The sequence below is a fragment of the Lacerta agilis genome, chromosome 8 (genome assembly GCF_009819535.1).
Source record: "Lacerta agilis isolate rLacAgi1 chromosome 8, rLacAgi1.pri, whole genome shotgun sequence".
Lineage (NCBI taxonomy): Eukaryota > Metazoa > Chordata > Lepidosauria > Squamata > Lacertidae > Lacerta > Lacerta agilis.
The window spans coordinates 78,719,970-78,742,133 of NC_046319.1; the positions used below are offsets into that span (position 1 = coordinate 78,719,970).

The 22,164-nt window shown below is 44.1% G+C and overlaps 2 protein-coding genes across 2 annotated transcripts in view; one reads left to right on the forward strand and one right to left on the reverse strand.

Annotated features, from left to right (window-relative positions):
• LOC117051810 (cation channel sperm-associated protein subunit gamma-like) overlaps window positions 1-22,164 on the forward strand; it is a 52,390-nt gene that overhangs the window by 16,422 nt on the left and 13,804 nt on the right. The window contains exons 12-19 of the mRNA XM_033158489.1: window positions 643-772; window positions 3,624-3,735; window positions 4,719-4,883; window positions 8,168-8,286; window positions 9,666-9,879; window positions 10,449-10,511; window positions 10,691-10,874; window positions 16,067-16,194. Coding sequence (XP_033014380.1) covers window positions 643-772; window positions 3,624-3,735; window positions 4,719-4,883; window positions 8,168-8,286; window positions 9,666-9,879; window positions 10,449-10,511; window positions 10,691-10,874; window positions 16,067-16,194 — 1,115 coding nt within the window. The remainder of the gene's footprint in view (window positions 1-642; window positions 773-3,623; window positions 3,736-4,718; window positions 4,884-8,167; window positions 8,287-9,665; window positions 9,880-10,448; window positions 10,512-10,690; window positions 10,875-16,066; window positions 16,195-22,164) is intronic.
• Window positions 12,178-14,329, reverse strand: LOC117051808 (tigger transposable element-derived protein 1-like). Its single transcript, XM_033158487.1, has 2 exons — window positions 13,963-14,329; window positions 12,178-12,566 (listed from the first exon to the last, which is right to left on the reverse strand). Exons 1-2 carry the CDS (start codon window positions 14,318-14,320, stop codon window positions 12,325-12,327), a joined length of 600 nt encoding a protein of 199 aa, XP_033014378.1. The 5' UTR covers window positions 14,321-14,329; the 3' UTR covers window positions 12,178-12,324.

Sequence of the window (22,164 nt, forward strand, 5' to 3'; positions counted from 1 at the left end):
GGGGCGGTTTTACATTGCTTTCTCATGATTCCTCACAAAGCAGCGCATAGTTTGCGGAGGGTCATCAGAATTCCCTGCTTAAGGGACAAATCACTTGTGTCATTAATATGCACCTGTTTCCCCCTTTAAATATCAGCTGCAGGAGAGGTTTCCCCCCTGGATTCCCATATGTCAGTAGTGGGGAACCCCTGGTTCTCCAGATGTTGTTGGACGCAACTCCTATCAGGCCCATCGAGCACAGCCAATGGCTAGGGATGGTAGGAGTTGCAGTTTAGCAGCACCTGGAGGATCAAAGGTTCCATACACGGGGGATGGAGGTTGTCTAGCAACAGTGGTCAGACCACAGCTTCCTCAACCCTGCCGTATGCCACGTTATCACTATAATATTATATTATCCCTCATCTCTAGAGAACTGACCCAGGAAAAGGCAGGCCATCGAAATCTGTGTTTCAGAGAAGCAAAGAATGCAAAACTGTGCAGTTTGCTCCTGTTTCAAAAACTCCAGCTGAATCTTCAAACGTAGTGGGAATAGCTGGGGGAAAGAGAGAGGGTTTCTTCCATTGCATCCTTTTTCTAGTTACTCTCTACCCCCATTTAAAACATCCATTGTAGTCAACCTCTTTTCTTTTTTTTCTGTTGCAGCCTCTGATAAAGGGTTTGTGTTGTTGCTAGGACTGGAGCAATACACAAACACAACCCTTATACCAAGAGGTTTGGCTTTGAACCCCTTCAATAATATATTTTACATCTGGGGGAATGTTATCTTGCAAAGGTAAGATTCCCTAGGAAAAGCCTGCTGGTGTGAATATGGTTCCAGACACCTTTCTGTTTATATTACTTTCATCTTTAGAAAATACTGAATCTAGTGCCCAGAAATCAAAACCTGCACCCTAGTAGCAGTGGACTGTCCTACTATGCAGACCATAATTTTTGCACTCTCTTGGCTTATCTGCAGTTTTCTCACAGTGCTGTTTCTATAAAGCTTGGAATAGACCAAAAACAACAGTATTGTGGCACCTTAAAAACTAACCATTTTATTACGGTATAAGACAGGAGCTGCCAAACTGATCCTCATTCCACCAGTGCCCCTCAAGTGTCATTCAGTGGTCTGTGGTGTGTCTGTGGATTTGTGGTTGAGGATGGGAGACAGATCATCCATTGTATTAACATTCATACAGATTTTATTTGTATTTTTATTTCTTATATTGCATTACAATTGGAATTCTGTGGAATTCAAATTGTAATGCAGTGCGGTAGCCTACAATATATAAGAAATAAAAGAGCACATAGAAATTATGTAGCATCTAGCACGGTGTATTACAATCAGTAATAGAGAGCATTCTTACATACTGTATCTGTGCTTGGTTTGCCAGTTGCACAGTTGCATAGTCACCGACATGAAAATGCTCCAGAAGGGCATAACCACAGCCCAAAATATTATCATTCATCCTCTCCCATCTTTGGGTGAACTATATAGCTCCTTTTGTCTCAAAAAAGCAAACAACATTTTACAGGATTCATGTCATCCTGGATATAGTCTGTTTGCACGGTTGCCTTCGGGCAAGAGATACAGAACAATTAAATCAAGAACAAATAGACTAAAATACAGTTTTTATCCAAGAGCTATAACTATTTTAAATGCTGTAACCAAATGATACGATCTTTGGGGAGTCGTGATGGATGGTATGTATGTGTATCTGTGGTTGTAAATGTATAAATGTGTATACGTGGCTGTAAATGTGGGATGGCGTTCAATTTCGTTGTACTATGTACAATGACAATAAAGTATCTATCTATCTATCTATCTATCTATCTATCTATCTATCTATCTGAAGGACAAAATCATATTAAAGGCTCTGCTAGGATCAGCAAAAGTTTTCAAGTGGTTGGGGGGGGGAAGTTGGGGAACTGTTGGCATCAAGTTTTGTGGATCACAACCCACTTCATCAATGCATGAAGTATACTGGCAACAACCATTTTGCACGGAAGCTGTGTTTCTGACGCCTGCGTGCATAAGCCCATCCTGAATCCATTTGCCCCCTTTCCCTACCACTTCCGGGTTGCAGCGATTTTCGCTTGTTAATTAGGTGCGCGTAAAATGGTTGTTGCCTCTGTTATAAGAAAAAAAACTGCTCCTTTCCCCTTATGGGGTACCCAAGAGCCCGTATAGAGTCCTTATGTAGGTTCTCTATCGCCAGGAGAAAATAACAGAGGCCAGCCAGAGAATATTGAGAAGCAAAGCAGCTAGTAAGCCTGATGTTTATTAAACTGTTGCAACAGGGTCCTCACTCACCACATGCAGGAGGGAGGAGGAACCCAGAACATTGGTGTGCAAGCTCTTATATAGACTTTGGAAATTGCCCACCCTGGAGCCCAAGACCACCCCCCTGAAACATCATACATACATCATAGAAGGAGGTGGTTAACAGCAGAGGCAGTGGTCTACAGCAGAAATCCTGTTTGCCAGGTTACCTAATAATGGTTGCATTCTGGCTATTCTGGCTAATTGCAGTCTGGCTATTCTTTTGTGATGGTAAATACTCAGTTTGTGAATCCAGGCCAGTCTTACCCTATTCATACACAGATACACCCTTAAGACAGGATTTGTGAGCAAAGAGACAATGGAGAGGTTTTCCCATTTCCTTTGTCCTTGCAGAGAAACATTTGAGGTTAATTTTGGGAGAGTCAGAATGGTTTCAGGACTTTTTCCCTGTACTGCTTCAGACATGTGGTTTATATATTTATGTATGTGTTTGCCTGGAACATTTATGAACATTTATTTTTTATCTTAGACCAGGCTTCCTCAACCTCGTCCCTCCAGATGTTTTGAGACTACAGTTCCCATCATCCTTGACCACTGGTTCTGCTAGCTAGGGATCATGGGAGTTGTAGGCCAAAAAACTTCTGGAGGGCCAAGGTTGAGGAACCCTGTTTTATACCTTATACTTCTCATAACACCTCTAATACCAATTACTGCCCTAGATTGCTGCTTAGAATCACTTGTTAGAAGGGTTGGCTTATTGTCTTGTTTCAGTTTTGAGTGTAGCGCAAGTCTGACTACCTCCTCCAATATTTATGCTATTAAGGGAGGTTGTAGGAAACACTCTTCGATAAGCCAGGCCGCCTCTGAGAGCTTTTACACACTTTACTTCCGCTTGTGCCGTGCCTGGAAAGCATGGATCTGAGCAGTTTCCTGCTTGCTCCATTCCTTTCCAAGGGAAAACCCGCTCTTTAGCGATAGATTAGACATTAGAGCAAATGTGAATCTGGAGAAAACTCAAACTGCCATTTGCTCTGGCTGAGCAGTAAAGCAGCTGGAAGTGCAGATACCATAAGCCCTAAGTCAGGGTGGGCCAACTTTGGCAAGTAGTTGGGGTAATAAAGACACCAGACGACAACTTGAGAAGTGTCCTACCAGTCATAATTAGACCAGTGGACTGGATTGTAAGGCTAACCGCTGCTCCCGTCCTTGACTTGATACAGTAATGGAAGTTGGTTCACAAGGTGGGCAAAATAATATGTTACAATTCCTATTTAAATGCATACATTTGTTTTTGCTCCAACCAAAATGTTGTAGGAGGTGGGGGCGATTTAAAACAGATCTCTTCCCCTTTTCTTTACAGCAATGACAAGCAGAGTTATATATATCTCTCTGACTTCCCGAATGATTCCCCCATCAAATATTTTGTTCAGTCATTTACTGGGGAAATTGCCTTTGTGACGGACCGAGAGGAGGTATGTCTGCTTATGTTTCTCATGGATCCAGTGGCTGGCTGTTCAGGAACAGGGCTTAATATTGCTGAGGAAAGTGTGATTTCTTTCTTTCTTTCTTTCTTTCTTTCTTTCTTTCTTTCTTTCTTTCTTAACCTTTACAGTGGTACCTCAGGTTACAGACGCTTCAGGTTACAGACTCTGCTAACCCAGAAATAGTACCTCGGGTTAAGAACTTTGCTTCAGGATGAGAACAGAAATCGCGCGGCAGCAGCGGAAGGCCCAATTATCTAAAGTGGTACCTCAGATTAAGAACAGTTTCAGGTTAAGAATGAACCTCCAGAATGAATTAAGTTTTTAACCCGAGGTACCACTTTATTCAAAATGCAAAACAATACAAACAGGACAAAAGGCATCAGTCAACAGGTAGAAAACAGTTTATTTTATTTGTAGCCAACCTTTCTGTCCTTGTGGGATTCTCAAGGTGGCTAACAAATAACACAGACGGACACACCAAACGAATGAAATTGTAGCAGAACAGCAAGTGGCAGAAATAAAGGATATTTTAGGAATTTATGTTAGAGCCATGTATAGGGGTCAGATAACTATACCCACCAACATTTTTCCAATGAAAATAAAGACGTCCTAAGGAAAAGCAGGACATTATTGGATCAAATCAGAAACTTGGATAGCTTCTGCAAATCTGGGACTGTCCCTGGAAAATAGGGACAGTTGGAGGGTCTGCTATACCTGAAAGAGAGCTTTGAGCAGAATGGAGGCATTCTTGGCGTGCTTCTGGCAGCCTGAGGCTCTAGGCCAGCCTTCACCAACCCGGTGACCTCTAGATGCATGTTAATGCAAGTCAGATTGCTAGTCTCAATCATTCTGCTACATTATCCAACCCGCTGTGTGTGTGTGTGCGTGTACACACACACACACACACACACACACACACACACACAGAGTGCACTACTTCGCTTGAGCACTACTTTCCCCCCTCTTTCTAGATTTGGGTTTCCAAAGAACTTGGCACAGAGATTAAAAAGGTATATCCATCAGAAGCCTGGGATGTGTTCAATTATCTGCAGGTGATGAGAGGCTCACCACATTATAGCTTGACCTTGAAACATTCAATACTCACCATTTTCTATGCCAGAGGACGGTTGCACGAGGTGAGTACATTAGGCTGTGTTTGCCTTGACGGGTAATCCGGGAGGTTGTTGTAGTTGTTTCCCAATTTTGAACCAATCAGTTATTCCATATCCAGTTCTAACTGTAGCTTCTTGTCCCACATATAGATTTCTCAGGAGATGGATGAGGTGATCAGGCACTCCCATTTCTTTAAGAACTTGTCATAGTTTGCTGTGGTTGACACAGTCAAATGCTTTTGCGTAGTCAATGAAGCAGAAGTAGTTGTTTTTCTGGAACTCTCTAGCTTTCTCCATAATCCAGTGCATGTTTGCAATTTGGTCTCTGGTTCCTCTGCCCCTTCGAAATCCAGCTTGCACTTCTGGGAGTTCTCGGTCCACATACTGCTTAAGCCTGCCTTGTATAATTTTAAGCATAACCTTGCTAGCGTGTGAAATGAGTGCAATTGTGCGGTAGTTAGAGCATTCTTTGGCACTGCCCTTCTTTGGGATTGGGATGTAGACTGATCTTCTCCAATCCTCTGGCCACTGCTGAGTTTTCCAAACTTGAGTGCATATTGAGTGTAGCACTTTAACAGCATCATCTTTTAGGATTTTAAATAGTTCAGCTGGAATATCATCACTTCCACTGGCCTCATTGTTAGCAAGGCTTTCTAAGGCCCATTTGACTTCACTCTCCAGGATGTCTGGCTCAAGGTCAGCAACCACACTACCTGGGGTGTATGAGACCTCCATATCTTTCTGGTATAATTCCTCTGTGTATTCTTGCCACCTCTTCTTGATGTCTTCTGCTTCTGTTAGGTCCTTTCCACTTTTGTCCCTAATTGTGGTAATCTTTGTACGAAATGTTCCTTTCATATCTCCAATTTTCTTGAACAGATCTCTGGTTTTTCCCATTCTGTTATTTTCCTCTATTTCTTTGCATTGCTCATTTAGAAAGGCCCTCTTGTCTCTCCTTGCTATTCTTTGGAAATCTGCATTCAATTTCCTGTATCTTTCACTGTCTCCCTCGCATTTTTTTTTTTAAGAAGATTTTATTATTTTCCAATAAAACAAAGAAAAAACATATCATAAACACAAACATAAAAACACAATACATAACACAATAAAAACAATAACAATATAAACAAGCATAAACATAAAGAAAAAACATATACTAACCTAAATCAACACTTATCTTTGTAATTCTCTTGTTACATTCTTCATTCAGGGGTCTTCCCCTGTTCCCTCCACTGTCTTCAAAGTCATATATACGGTATAGGTAGCTTTGTATCTTATTCTATTAACATTTACCATATTTCTTGATGCACTTAACCTTACTTAATCAAATATAAGTCATAACTTCAACATACAAATCTTGTAATACTTTCTAACAATTAGATCCTTCATACAAAAAAATCCTTCTAAACAATTTTAATTAACATAATCCTACTAAAGCCAATCTTCTGCTTAACTCTGCTTGTCTCCCTCGCATTTTGCTTGCCTTCTCTCCTCCGCAATTTGTAAGGCCTCATTGGACAGCCACTTTGCTTTCTTGCATTTCTTTTTCATTGGGATGGTTTTTGTTACTGCCTCCTGTATAATGTTACGAGCCTCCATCCACAGTTCTTCAGGCACTCTATCCACCAAATCTAAATCCTTAAACCTGTTCTTCACTTCAACTGTGTATTCATAAGGAATTTGATTTAGATTGTATCTTACTGACCCAGTGGTTTTTCCTACTTTCTTCAGTTTAAGCTGGAATTTTGCTATAAGAAGCTGATGATCAGAGCCACAGTCAGCTCCAGGTCTTGTTTTTGCTGAGTATGTAGAGCTTCTCCATCTTTGGCTGCAGAGAATATAATCAATCTGATTTCGATGTTGCCCATCTGGTGATATCCATGTGTAGAGTCGTCTCTTGTGTTGTTGGAAAAGAGTGTTTGTGATGACCAGCTTGTTCTCCTGACAGAACTCTATTAGCCTTTGCCCTGCTTCGTTTTGAACTCCAAGGCCAAACTTGCCAGTTGTTCCTTTTATCTCTTGACTCCCTATGAGGGCCACTCCATTTCTTTTACGGGATTCCTGCCCACAGTAGTAGATGTGATAGTCATCCGAACTGAATTCGCCCATTCCCGTCCATTTTAGTTCACTGATGCCTAGGATGTCAATGTTTATTCTTGCCATCTCATTTTTGACCACATCCAGCTTACCAAGGTTCATGGTGCTTACATTCCAGGTTTCTATGCAATACTTTTCTTTACAGCATTGGACTTTCCTTTCGCTTCCAGGCATATCCGCAACTGAGCGTCCTTTCGGCTTTGACCCAGCTGCTTCATCAGCTCTGAATCTACTTGTACTTGTCCTCCGCTCTTCCCCAGTAGCATGTTGTACGCCTTCCGACCTGAGGGGCTCATCTTCCAGCGTCATAACTTTTATATGCCTGTTGTCTTTGTCCATGGAGTTTTCTTGGCAGGGATACTGGAGTGGGTTGCCAGTTCCTCCTCCAGGTGGATCACGTTTGGTCCAAACTCTCCACTATGACCTGTCCATCTTGACCTGTCCATAGCTTCCCTGAGTAATTCAAGCCCCTTCACCACGACAAGGCAGTGATCCATGAAGGGGATCCGGGAGATGGCTGGTTTGAAAAGGCATGTTTGAAAAGGCCTGTGTGGTGGTGTGGAGGCGCTCTCTTGAATCTGGAGTCACTAGTGCTATTTTTCTAGAAAAAGAATGCCAGAACTCTCCATGGATGGCTCCCTTGTTCTCTTATAATGGCAATGGCACCCATTGGATAGGTGCCAGTACTGAGTTCCAGCTGAAAGAAAGCCCTGGATGTCACTGCTGTTTATTATTGAATAAATAATAGCTGGCTGAGGCCAAGGCAAGGCCTTGGTGAGATTTAATTAGATTTAATTGCCCCAGCTCCAAATAAATAGCAGAGACATCAGATTAACAGCCGCTGTCAAGAGAGCAGCTCCACCCAACTCACCACTGCTGCTCACGTCCTGATCTGAAACATTTGGAATTGAAAGCAACACTGGGATGTACAGTCTTGCTCTTGCTTCCATTGCTGTGTTGCTTGGATTCTCATCATATTTGCAAGACTAAGGAGCTGGGCAGCTGCTCGGACAGTTAGGGACCAAAGGTGGACAAGCTACCCCAGAAGGAGCTTCATGTGTCCCCCACCAGAGGTACTACCCCTCCCCTAACACTCCATACACGTACATCCCATTATGTAACCAAACACTAGAGGAGAGGAGAGAAATTTAAAACGTGTTTTGTGTACGTGATTCCTCTAAATCTGTTAATCTGGGCTTCTTTTCTTTCAGCTGGTTTATTTGGCGGATTCTGCAGACAATGGAAGATTAGTCAGAAGGAGGTTCCCTCTGAGTCATGTCCTTACCTATGACCTGTTGATAACTACCCCTAACAAAGAGATGAGACACAAGTGAGTGGAACAAACAGTGTGGTTTCATCACTTTTGAACTTTTCTCAAATATCTGGCAGGGCAGAAGTAGTTTTGCAAAGCAGGTACAGGGACTACCAGATACTGGCTGAAAGGGTCTTCAGTGTCTCAGGCCTACTGCCTCATTCATTTGCAAGGTACCTCGGATTTGCTGTCCAGTTCCTCTTCTCAAATATTTTTTCTATCCTCTCTCTGCAGCTTTTGCAACAGCAGACTATGGATGATGGGGGCTCTTCACCTTAGATTAGAGGCCTTGCTCAGGTCTCCAGTGCTTTTCCTCAACCAGGGCAAATAACTGGTTGCAGGAGCAGCTAGCAGCTAGGGGTATCATCTCACACGTGACCTCCAGTCAGCTGCAGCACTGTATTTTACTGGGAAGGGGTGGTGATAGCAAGCTTGGCAAAGCTCCTGCTTTCAGCCATGTTAGCTAAGACGACCAACTTTTATTTTACTGTAATTTACAAGTATTTTTCTGCACACTACTTTGCTGTATTTGCTGCCTGCATTGAAATGTAAGTAAACCTTTTTCATTTATGTTACTAAAATGTGTAGTTCATTCTCTGCTATGGGGATGAAGAGGGGAAGGTCAGCAGACCACATAAGAAAGAGCTAGAAAGTTAGAAATTCCCAATTCATAGGCTTTAATAAGCTGCAAAATTCATAAGTGTTCTTACTCTGCTAAAAAGGCCTCACAGAAACATGGGATAGGAGGTTTAGATCTAAATCTACAGATTTAATCCTTAATTCATCTCCCACAGTATTATGCCCTGAAATTTTTGGACAGAAGGCAGAAGCTATAGGGCTTGGGGGTTGTGTTTAGAATCTGCTTTTTGTATGGGAATTTGCAGTCAAAATAAATTTGCTTGTAAATAAGGATACGAAGGGCTAAATACACAAGAGAAGGCAGTGTGTGACATCACTTCCTTTGAGTTCCCTGGTGTGATAAAGGCAAAAGGGTTTAATCTTTTCTACTTCCTCCTGCTTCAGAACTCGGCCCACCATACTTCTGAGGCAGACAGACCTCTGTCTGGTCTCCGTTTCATTTTGAACTAAAATATGTTTTTTTGTAATCTAGAAGTAGAATTTGCCTGCCTTGTTTTCATCACTGTTAACTTCTAGAATCAGGTGCAAGACTTTATGTAATTAACCACTATTTAATGCTTAATCTGCAGCCTGTTGCATGATTCTTTTTATTAAGAGGGAAAGGGAGAAAATCCAGCCTAAATAAATTGCAACAAAGCAACACAGCCTAGTCCCAGAGTTTCCACTTTAATGCTGCAAGGGATGGTGTTTTAAACTCTCCTAATGTTTGAATGTTCTGTTCACACACCTATAAAACTCATCCAACTCTTTGTTCTTAGTGGATTAGACTACATCAAATTCGCCCACCTCTGCCCATTTGCTGTTGTGCGCCATGTGAACCTACCTCCACCACAGGAATTCACCCGGATGGAGCATTATTCTGCTATGCCTCCTGAGATCATGGAAAAAACTGGCTTTCATGATGAGAAGTCGCTAATTGTGTACCAGGGACTCGTCTTTCAGCTGCTCCAGTTGCACTCATCTTACCACAGGGTGAGGATACCTTTTGTTTATTTGCGTTTCTGTTTTGAGGGGCTGAAAAGTCGCTGGCCTCAGAGCCACCACAAGACATAGGCTTTAGCTTTTGTCTGGCAGCAAGTCCTTAAAGCCAAGTCATCCCCCCCCCCCCGGCAAACAAAATCCAAAACAGCTGTTGAAACTAGCAATGATAAACCAGCAAAAAGAAAATTGTTAAAAGCCTTAATTTTTTTTAAACCAGCTGCCTAAAACAACCAAGTGATGGCATTCTTCATGGCAAAGCATTCCGCTGTTTGCCATGAAGCTTACTGTCTCTCATGCCACCTTCTCTCTTTCTTCAATCCCTGCCTCTTTTTTCGGCCTCGGACTGATTGCAGGAGCTGCACCCACCAGCCACTGCATCCACCCAGATCAGTTGCCATGACCTCTGCTTGGGTGGACCACAGCAGGGAGGTTTCTATGCTGTCCCACACTAAATAAAATTGTATATTATTTCTGCATTTCTAAACAGGTTTTGCTGCTAACTTAGTGATAGTTTCAGTGTCTGTCTGTCTTCAAAATCACCAATTTTTTTTCCTCCCTAGGCTTATGCTGACCCAGTCCATGACCCCACGTGGAGATGGTGGAAGAACAAGAAAGAGGATGCGGTAAGAACAAAAATATTGAAAAGCATTCCTTAGAAACAACTGCCCTCACCACCCCAAGATTAACATTAACCTGGTCTTAAACTTTCTTTTATAAGTACCCCCCCAATAAATTGGTTTTTATAGGAAGAGACAAAGGGTGGGGGCAGGGAACAGAAGATGATCAGTTTCTTGCTTCCCAGGAATACTACACCTATGTGGCAAGCAACTGGAACACCTCAGCAGGCATCTATGTTGACATGGCCAACTACATCAAGATGTACCATCAGATGTCTGATAACATAATGCCTGCCAAGATCTACCTGGACAAGCACACCGAATACACCTTCTCTCTGTACCTGAGCATGAGAACGACGAAACAGAGCAGTAAGGGGTGTTGAGCTCAGGAACTGCTGTGATGGAGGAAGGGAGGGGTGGATCTGTCATATAAAACACAGCAGTTACAGGGCACCTCCCACACCCAACTGAGAATGTAATGTTGATATCTACCATGAACTTCCTGTTTCTTGGGCATGTGGTGATATCTAAGGCCACACTCAATGATGCTATGATGTCAACACCCATGTGTGTCTTGCAGTGGTAATAAGAGTTGGCCTAGGCTATGCTTCCTCCTATTTTTGACTTGTGATCCTCCTGGCTTTCCTTCCGACTTCTAAAGTGGTTCTACAGTAGCACAGACATGGAACAGCTGAGGGGCTGACAGAAGGGATGTCCTGGATTGGCTGGAAGCAAAGGAATGGGGGAAGGAACCAGCTAGGGAACCCCCAAGGGAAGGAGGATCAGGGCCTGGGGAGTGGTGGTGGGGCAAGGATGAGGGGTCAGAGGGAGCAGACTGGGAGGAGGAAGCTGAAGTGGTAACAGGGTTTAGTGAGCGGGAAGAGGCGGTGGCAGAGAGCAGTCCAGAAGTAGAGGCAGAAGCAGATGCTGGAGAGGAGGGAGGGGCAAGAAGCAGAGATGGGTCAGACTGGTGAAGAAGCCAGGGTGTCTCCCCCTCTTGCTGTGACCAGCTCTCCTCCTCCCATGTCTCCCAGAACCTGAAGAGGGTGGAGGACAGACAAACAAGGCAGAGAAGTCTGATTGCCTGGGGAGGACCTGGGGTGGGAGGCAGTGTAGGCCACTGTGGGAAGGCAGAGACCTTCAGTCCTTGTAACTGCCTCATTGGGGCAAGATCCAACGGGAAGAGTTGCTGTGCTCACTAGGCCTGGTCTCTGGAGCTCTTTGTTTCTTTGAATAAAGAGTTAACTTCACTGACACCATGTGAGTTATTACTGTCCTGCTCCTGGCACCCCACCCCTGACGGAAGAGGTCTCCAGGAAAACCGTGATCACAGGTTTTCTTCTCAGCAGTTACAGGTAGGTAGCCGTGTTGGTCTGCCATAGTAAAAATAAAAGAATAATAATAAAAAAATCCTTCCAGTAGCACCTTAGAGACCAACTAAGTATGTTCTTGGTATGAGCTTTCGTGTGCATGCACACTTCTTCAGATACACTGAAATAGAAGTCACTTCTATTTCAGTGTACAGTGGTGCCTCGCAAGACGAAATTAATTCGTTCTGCGAGTTTTTTCGTCTAGTGAATTTTTCGTCTTGCGAAGAACGGTTTCCCATAGGAATGCATTGAAAATCATTTAATGCGTTCCTATGGTCAAAAAAAGTCCAAACAAAGCCAAATTTGGTACAAAAAGAGTTTATTAAGTGCTCTTTAAAGTCACACATACTGTAAAGAGCATTTCAAAAATTGAAGGAACAATAATTTAAGTTTCTAAACATGACAGAAAAACATTTAAAAATCACCAAAGTGTACTGTACATACATTTTCTAAGACTCTGGGGGAGAACTCGAAGAAGGTTCCTCTTCCACTCTTTGCTTCTTGCTGAAGAACCTGTCCATGGTCTGCTGCTTCATCCGCCTTTTCAGCACCTCCCTGAAAGACGACATGACCCTTGTGTCAAAAGTGTTCGCAAGGTCACGTGTCAGGTCCTTGTCAGGGTGGTGCCGCTGTGCAAAAGCCTGCACATCTTTCCACTTCTGGCAAATGTCCCTCAGTTCTTTGGAGGACAGCCGTTCCTCAGTTGCTTCCTCTTCTTCCAGCGAGGCCTGCTCCTGCGCAACCTCTGCCTGCAGTTCGACCAGCTCCTGGGTGGTCAGCTCGTGGTCGTGCTCCTCCACCAGCTCGCTGACGTCCTCTTCTGTGACCTCGAGGCCCATGGTCCCTCCCCAAGGAAACAATGTCCTGCACCACTGTTGACTCTGGTGCATCAGAGTCACTTGTTGCCACACAGCCCGGCCACAGGCTGCGCCAAGCGCAATTCAAATTTCTCTGGCTGATCCTGTCCCAGGCTGTGGTGATCATTTTCAAGCAGGTGACGATGTCGAAGTGGTCCATCCAGAACTCCCGCAGGGTGATGTTGGTGCAATCAGTCACCTCGAAGCATCGCCTGAAAAGCTCCTTGGTGTAGAGTTTTTTGAAATTGGCGATGAGCTGCTGATCCATCGGCTGGAGTAGTGGCGTGGTGTTAGGCGGCAGGAACATGATGTCGATGAAACGGAATTCCTCCAACAAGTCCTCCTCAAGGCCTTTAGTCTTAAGATTTAGTGTCAGGAGTATAACGTATTCCTGGACACCGCAGAGTTAGACGCAGACTTTTCTGGAAGCTTCTGGCTGTTGTGTAATTGACTGGACAGCACAACGCAGGAACTCAGCAATTCCTTGGATAACTATTTACAGTATTTATTGAAGCAACTAGTATCCATAAGCTACTATGTACAGACTTTACAGAATAAAAGAAACAAAACATAAAATCTTTTCCTCTCTGTCTCTCTCTCTCTACACTGACCACTTTCTCCACTAACACCTGCACACTAACCACACTAACCACAGAAGCTCTCACACAGAGCTCAGTCTTTAGGAACTCATTGACCAATCACAGGTCGTTGCTAAGGGTCTGAGAGAGAGCAGATCTGGGCTTTCTGCCAACTAGCTAATTGCTTGGAGATAGACAGCTGCATTTCTGCACGTAGGCAACTGAAATCTCTAACATTTAGGATGAGCAGGAGCATTGTCCATCAGAAGCAAAGCCTTCAGCGGCAGGTCATTGTCCAGCAGGTACTGTTTGACAGCAGGGCCAAAAGCAAGATTGACCCAGTCCACAAACAGCACACGTGTGACCCAAGCCTTACTGTTGGATCGCCACATGACACTCAGCTGCTCCTTGTTGACCTTGTGTTTCTTGAAGGCCCGTGGGTTCTCCGAGTGGTACACCAGCAGGGGCTTGATCTTCAGGTCGCCGCTTGCGTTGGCACAGAAGAGCAGGGTCAAACGGTCCTTCATGGGCTTGTGGCCAGGCAGCTTGGCCTCCTCCTGAGTGATGAAAGTCCTTTTGGGCATCCTCTTCCAAAACAGCCCGGTCTCGTCACAGTTGAAGACCTGCTGTGGAAGGTAGCCCTCCGTCATCACAACCTCCAGGAACTCCGCTGCAAAGTCTTCAGCCGCAGGAACATCGGAACTGGCAGCCTCTCCATGCCTGACCACGCTGTGGATTCCAGATCTTGTCTTGAACCGGTCAAACCAGCCTCTGCTTGCCTTGAAGACTTCTGGCTCGCCTGAGGTTCCTGGCTGTTGCCGGACGAGGTCTGCGTGCAAGGCCTTGGCCTTCTCACAAATGACGGCCTCAGTCACTGTGTCCCCTGCACGCTGCTTCTCTTCTAACCAGATGAGCAGCAACTTCTCCACCTCCTCCAGAACAGCTGGGCGGTTCTTCGCGATCCTGGAGACTCCCTTGGCTACATCAGTCGCAAGGATCTTCTCCCTCATCTTCAGGATGGTCCCTTTGGTCAATGGATTCCTCCCGTACTCCCTGGCGAGGTCTGTCACACGCATTCCACCGTCGTGCTTCCGGATGATCTCCTTCTTAATTTCCAGCGTAACCTTCTCCTTCTTCCTCTCGCCGGCCTCTGCAGCAGCAGTCTTCTTGGGCCCCATGGCAGCACAGCTCCTACCTTCGCAAACCCAAAAAAACCCCCCAGTGCTTCACATCCAAAAAATTCAAAAGAAAACACCAAACCTCCCAGAACCTTCCAACCCCCTACTCCTAGACTCACAAGCCACCCCCCAAAAAAACCACAAAAAGTTCTAAAAGTTTAACTTACCAAAAGGCTGCAGTTTTTAGAAACAGCACAGTCCCCCAATGTCTGCAGACCAACTGCAAAGAAATCCAAGAAAACACACCAAACCTTCAAAAACATTTCCTTGACTCCCCAGCCAGCCACCACACAGAAATCCAAACCCAGAAAACATTTTTTTAACAATAGCAGAGTGGTGCAATGGTCACAAGAAAATCATAAAAATGCAAAAAAATACACCCAAGCTTCCAGATCCCTGCAAACCCCTTCCCAACAATTCATTGACCCCCCAGCCAGCCACCACAAAGAAATCCAAACCCAGAAAACATTTTTTTTTAACAACAGCAGAGTGGTGCAATGGTCACAAGAAAATCATAAAAATGCAAAAAAACCACACCCAAGCTTCCAGAACCTTGCAACCTCCTCCCCACCACCAAGTCCTAGAATCCCAAACACCCCAACCCAAAATCCCAAAACCCCCAAAAAAGTTTTAAAAGTTTAACTTAAAAAATAGTTGCAAAAAAATCATAAAAATTCAAAAAAACACCCAAGCTTCAAGAACCTTGCAAACCCCTCCCCAACACCAAGTCCCAAAAAGTTTTAAAAGTTTAACTTACTAAATGGCTGCAAAAGAAGTTCCGGAAAAGCTTAAAAAATCACCAAAGTCTTCAAAAACCTCAGAAAAGGTTCCCAGACTGCGTGCTATGAGTTGCTCCTCGAAGTCAAGTCGCAACTGCACCTCTTCAAGCAATGCACCCTGGGTATTAACAGTTTTACGAAAAAGGAAACAAACTTGCAAGACGTTTTTGTCTTGCAAAGCAAGCCCATAGGGAAATTAGTCTTGCGAAGCAACTCAAAAAACGAAAAACTCTTTCGTCTTGCGAGTTTTTCGTCTTGCGAGGCATTCGTCTTGCGGGGTACCACTGTATCTGAAGAAGTGTGCATGCACACAAAAGCTCATACCAAGAACAAACTTAGCTTCTCAGCAGTGTTATTTATTTACACGATTTATGTTCCATCCCTCTTCACGAGATCTTACGGTGGGCCACAACAATTCAAAAAACAGTAAGAACAAAACAGAATACAGTATACTAGAATGTAATGCATACAGTCATTCTCTGCCTAGTAAATGCATCAGATAGAATAGTCATGTGACTCAGTAGACAGAATAATAGCCCACAGACTCAAAGCAGCCTGCTCAAAAAGTCTGGTGGAAAATGAGTCTTCTGCTGGTGCTGAAAGATAACCAACTTTGGTATCAGTCAGAGCTCAAAGGAATAGCTGGGGTGCTACTGCCAAGAAGTAAGAGGGGTCATATCTCACATGGTTGCTGCATGCCCAACGAGAAGAATATTCATGGCAACCACCAACATTCTGTTCCGCATGTGCATGCCCTATTCTTTTACATTGGCTGATAGCTTTTTCATTTTGCTTGCAGTGGGGGAGTCAGCAGATGAAAATTCTCTCCAAAACATGTGGCTCACTCTCATCATAGCCCATCCTGAATATATTCATGCAGATCTACATAGGCAGGAGCTCATCAGCAGAGGTTCAGTACTGTATGCGGTAAGGGCCTCTCAAATCCTAGATGATGAAATGAGGCAAAATCCTCCTTGAAAAGTCAGAAGTGCAGCCTTGCTCCGATCAGCATTTTGAAATGTGAGAAACCTGAACCCCATTCTTATTTTGAGACATATTTGAAACTATGTTTGCAAACTTTTGTTTGTGCAAAATTTCTGGCATCTTTGAGCATATACAGAGTGTCTTTCTGCAAGTGTAAAGAAGGCCTACAAATATTTACAGGTATATTCTTTGGTGTTAACCGTATTGCCAAATATTTATTTTTCTTAACCACCTCTATATTGGTTTGTTGTTGAATCTTCTCTATCATTCCATTGTCCATATCTTTAACTAACATTTTAGTCTTTTTTCTGTTTAATTTAAAACCTGCGAAACTCTCTATTGGCTCTTCTAGTGTTAGTACCAAGTCATCGGCAAAGGCTTTTACTTTATGTTGCTTCTTTCTGACTGTTATTCCTTTAATTCTCTCCGTTTGCCTTATCGTCTTCAGGAGGACTTCCAGGACTGAGATGAATAATAATGGCGACAGTGTACACCCTTGTCTTGTACCTTTAGTAATTTCAATATTTTCAGTCAAAACATTATTCACAATAATTTTCGCTTTTTTGCAAAGTATATTGCTTTTATACGTCTTATAATCCAATCTCCTAAATCAGTGGTGGCGAACCTTTTAGAGACTGAGTGCCCAAACTGTAAACCAAAACCCGCTTATTTATCACAAAGTGCCCAAACTTGTTGAGCTTTTTTTGGGGAGCTTCTGGAGGAAGTGCAAGGAGACGAGACCAGCCGCCACTCCCGTCGCCCAAGAGGGAAACATGAGCACAGCGGCCGGGGCAAAATCAACAACAACAACAACAACAACGGTGCGCGGATTGGAAAGCCTTTTTTCGGGAGACCAAACAGACGGACAAAGAAACGCACGCCGCATGCCTCCGCCTCGCCAAGGGAGCGGGGAGGAGCCAGTCACCCGAGGCGCCCGGGAAGCCTCGTAAAGGAGCTGGGAGCGGAGGGAGGGCGTGGGCAGACGCCGCTCGAAGGAGATGAAGACACAGCAGCGGCTCTCCTTTTGAAGGGGCTTCGGGCCCCGCACCTGCTGCTGCCCCTGAAGATGCGGAGGGTCCTCGTTCCCTCAGCAGACTTGAGGCAGTGGCAGCGACTTCTCCCGGCCGTCCCAGGAAAGCGCCGCCGGTGAAGGCGTGGAGAGGCTGTTGCGCGCGCGCCTCCTTTGTCGTCTTCCCCCTCACTCAGCCCTTGGATAAGGCGACAACCTCCGGCTGCCAGCATCGACTCTGCCCCTTCGCCCGAGGCGGCGGCGGGAGCACTGGAAGGGTGCGCAGAGCCCCACGCCGCTCCAGCGCCACGCCCCTCATCCCCCGCTCGCCCACCCCCTCCTGAGGGGCAGCAAGCATGGGAGGGAGGCAGCGGAGAGATGGTACGTCGGGGGCGCCTGAGGGATCGCTGAACCACGGCGGCCGATCTCCTTAAGACGGTCCTGGGCCGATGGTGTGCATGCCAGCAGTGAGGGCTCTGCGTGCCAGATCTGGCACGCGTGCCATAGGTTCACCACCACTGTCCTAAATCCATAACCTCCAGATTATTTATCATAAATTCCCAAGATATATTGTCAAAGGCTTTTTCTGCATCTACAAAAACCAATGCTGCATGCTTTTCATTCCTGACTGTCAGATATTCAAAAATATTTATTACATTCCTTATATTGTCTTTCATTTGTCTGCCAGGTAGAAAGCCTGCTTGATCTTCATGAATTGCCCCTTTCAATATCATCTTCAACCTATTTGCAAGTATACTAGCGAATATGTTGTAATCATTATTTAATAATGAAATAGGTCTATAATTTTTTATTTGTAACAAATCTGAATCTGGTTTAGGTATAAATGTGATATAAGCTTCTTTCCAAGTTTTAGGAATTTCTGCGTTTTCCAATATGTTATTCAATACTTCTTTGAAAGGTACAAGTAAGGTGTAACAACTTTTTATAATATTTTGCAGTAAATCCATCCAGTCCCAGTGCCTTCCCACTTTTTAAATTTATAATTGCTTTCAGAACTTCTTCTTCCTCAATCATCTCATTCAGTCGGTCTTTCTTATCCGTCGGAATCTGTTGCACTTCTTTTCCCCTTAAATATTCTTCAATTTTTCCTAAATTATTCTTTCCAGTTTTTGTGGGAATATGTTTTTAAAGGTGCTTCTGCACCTGTTTGTTTGGATTTACTTTAGGTGTCCTTCCACTTTAGGAAGGAAGGACAAAGGATCCAGCAGGGAGTTTCGCTGCATGGATCCCTCCACGTTTGGGCGAAGCACGCCAATTTGGCCAATGCAACGGTCAGTAGTTAGTTTCCCGCCCAAAAGCTAGCATAGAGACAAAGTTGTGATTGGTTAATGTAACTGTTATGATGATGTTTGAGTCTTCAATAAATAGCCTCCGCTCTCTGTAGCGAGTGTGGAGAACACGCGAGACAAGCTAGAGAGAACATCTGTGCCAAGAGAGAAACCAAAACCAAAACCAGCCGCACAGAGCAGTTGAGAGCTTCTTCACCAGACTGCAGTCTCTTCGTATTTATTTCATTTTATTTAAAAACGTTCATTTGGCCGTCTAAGTTTTGGCCGCTACCTAGTTTAGTTTATCTTCTTCGGAGACCTCCGGAATCTTCGGAACTTCCAGACGCCTGCAGAAAACCTTCAGAAACTCTAGCAACCTTCAGAACTCACAACAGAAACCTTCAGATCATAGCCAGCGGACCTTTTCACGGCGCAGTGGGAGCGGGAACTCCAGAATTACTGGTCGTCCATCTGCTGGCTATCCCAACTGGTGCTCCGGTGTGAGGCATCTCTACCGGATCTTTGTCTTCGATGTGAGGCATAACGGCCCGGTCACCCAGGACTCTGTGGAGATAAGCAGGTCCACCACTCACCCAGACCAGAGGTTAAGGTCTACAGTGCGCAACTCATCCAACGGGATCCCCGGGTAGAGTGGCAAGGGTTAAGGAGGAAGATTTTAAAAAAGCAACAAAAAGGGCTTTTATGGGTACGTCCGTAGCAAAAGGAAGAACAAGGAAACAGTGGGGTCACTTAGAGGAGAAGATGGTGAAATGCGAACAGGGGACAGAGAAAGGGCAGAACTCCTCAATGCCTTCTTTGCCTCAGTCTTCTCCAAGAAAGAAAACAATGCCCGACCTGAATAATATGGAGCAGATGATTCAGCAGGGGAAACACAGCCCAGAGTAAGTAAGGAGGTAGTACAGGAATACTTGGCTAATTTAGATGTATTCAAGTCTCCAGGGCCAGATGAACTGCATCCAAGAGTATTAAAAGAACTGGGAGAGGTGATTTCAGAACCACTGGCAGTAATCTTTGAGAATTCCTGGAGAACAGGCGAAGTGCCAGCAGACTGGAGGAGGGCAAATGTTGTCCCTATTTTCAAAAAGGGGGAAAGAGAGGACCCAAGCAATTACCGTCCAGTCAGCCTGACATCAATACCAGGAAAGATTCTAGAGCAGATCATTAAGCAAACGGTCTGTGAGCACCTAGAAAGGAACGCTGTGATAACTAAAAGTCAGCATGGGTTTCTGAAAAATAAGTCATGTCAGACTAACCTGATCTCATTTTTTGGCAGAATTACAAGCCTGGTAGATGAAGGGAATGCTGTGGATATAGCCTATCTTGATTTCAGCAAGGCCTTTGACAAGGTGCCCCATGATATTCTCGTAAAGAAGCTGGTAAAATGTGGGCTAGACAATGCTACCATTCAGTGGATTTGTAACTGGCTGACTAACCGAACCCAAAGTGTGCTCATCAATGGCTCCTCTTCATCCTGGAGAGAGTGGGGTGCCACAGGGTTCTGTCTTGGGCCCAGTCTTATTCAACATCTTCATCAATGACTTGGATGATGGGCTTGAGGGCATCCTGATCAAGTTTGCAGATGACACCAAATTAGGAGGGGTGGCTAATACCCCAGAGGACAGGATCACACTTCAAAATGACCTTAACAGATTAGAGAACTGGGCCAGAGCAAACAAGATGAATTTTAACAGGGAGAAATGCAAAGTATTACACTTGGGGGGGGGGAAATGAAAGGCACAAATACAGGATGGGTGACACCTGGCTTGAGAGCAGTACATGTGAAAAGGATCTAGGAGTCTTGGTAGACCATAAACTTGACATGAGTCAACAGTGTGATGCAGCAGCTAAAAAAGCCAATGTAATTCTGGGCTGCATCAATAGGAGTATAGCGTCTAGATCAAGGGAGGTAATAGTACCACTATATTCCACTCTGGTCAGACCTCACCTGGAATACTGTGTCCAGTTCTGGGCACCACAGTTCAAGAAGGATACTGACAAGCTGGAACGTGTCCAGAAGAGGGCAACCAAAATGGTCAAAGGCCTGGAAACGATGCCTTATGAGGAACGGCTTAGGGAGCTGGGTATTTTTAGCCTGGAGAAGAGAAGGTTAAGGGGTGATATGATAGCCATGTTCAAATATATAAAAGGATGTCAGAGGAGGGTGAAAGGTTGTTTTCTGCTACTCCAGAGAAGCGGACACGGGGCAATGGATTCAAACTACAAGAAAGAAGATTCCACCTAAACATGAGGAAGAACTTCCTGACAGTGAGAGCTGTTTGGCAGTGGAATTTGCTACCAAGGAGTGTGGTGGAGTCTCCTTCTTTGGATGTCTTTAAGCAGAGGCTTGATAGCCATCTGTCAGGAATGCTTTGATGGTGTTTCCTGCTTGGCAGGGAGTTGGACTGGATGGCCCTTGTGGTCTCTTCCAACTCTATGATTCTATGATTCTATATGAAAGAAGGTACCTTCTACTTGCTTACACTTCCAGCATTTGTTACACAAACCATGATACATCTTAGCTAGCTTAACTGGAGTTAAATACCATCTATAAATCATCTTCATGATATTTTCCCTTAACGTATTACATGCAGTAAACTAAGTACCCTCCTTCCACAACCTCTCCCAATCTTCCAACATTATATTATGTCCAACATCTTTAGCCCAATCAATCATAACTGATTTAACCATTTCATCTTTTGTATGCCACTCTAGCAGCAAGTTGTACATTCTGGAAAGATTCTTAGTACTCGTTTCTATTAGCTCCGTTTCCAACTTGGATTTCTCTGACTGAAAGCTTTGTTTCTTATCCAACTTAAATACTTCATTTATCTGATAATACTGCAACCAGTCAGATACTTTCTCTTTCAATTGTTCATAACTTTTCAATTTAAAGTTCTGGCCTTTTGTTAAATTTAAAGTTCTGGCCTTGTTCTAATATATCAGCATATTTCAGCCAATTTGCAGGCATGTTGGGTCTCTTGTAGGCCTTTGCCTCAACTGGTGATATCCATCTGGGGGTTTTCCTCTCTAATAAGTCTTTATTCCGAATCCAGACCTGGTACAAGGCATTCCTAATAATACGATTTTTAAAAGCTTTGTGGGCCTTTACTTTGTCATACCAAAGATAAGCATGCCAACCAAATACATTGTCATATCCTTCCAAGTCCAATACATCAGTATTTTCTAACTTAAACCAGTCTTTCAACCAGCAAAAGGTTGCAGCTTCAAAATAAATTCTAAGTGAGAATCCACCTCTTTCCTTAGAATCTGTCAAAATCTTGTATTTTATCCTGGGTTTCTTCTCGTGCCAGATAAATTTAGAGAAGTCCTTTTGCCACTTTCTGAAACAATCCATCTTATCAATAATCGGAAGCACTTGGAATAAAAACATCATCTTTGGTAATACATTCATCTTGATAACTGCTTTTCTGCCCATCAAATACAATTTCAATCTCGTCCATATATCCAAGTCTCTTTTTATCTCGTTCCACAATTTCTCATAATTGTCCTTGAACAGGTTCAGATTCTTAGGAGTCAGATTAACTCATAGGTATTTCACCTTATTAACAAAACTAAGTCCAGTTTGGTCTTGTA

Bases quoted from the DNA above. Each gene is read 5' to 3' on its own strand.
- LOC117051808 (XM_033158487.1), bottom strand. From the start codon at position 14,320: ATGAGGGAGAAGATCCTTGCGACTGATGTAGCCAAGGGAGTCTCCAGG. The intron at 12,567-13,962 runs TGATGACGGAGG...CTGAGGAACGGC, and splicing joins AGCGGAGTTCCTGGAGGTTG to TGTCCTCCAAAGAACTGAGG.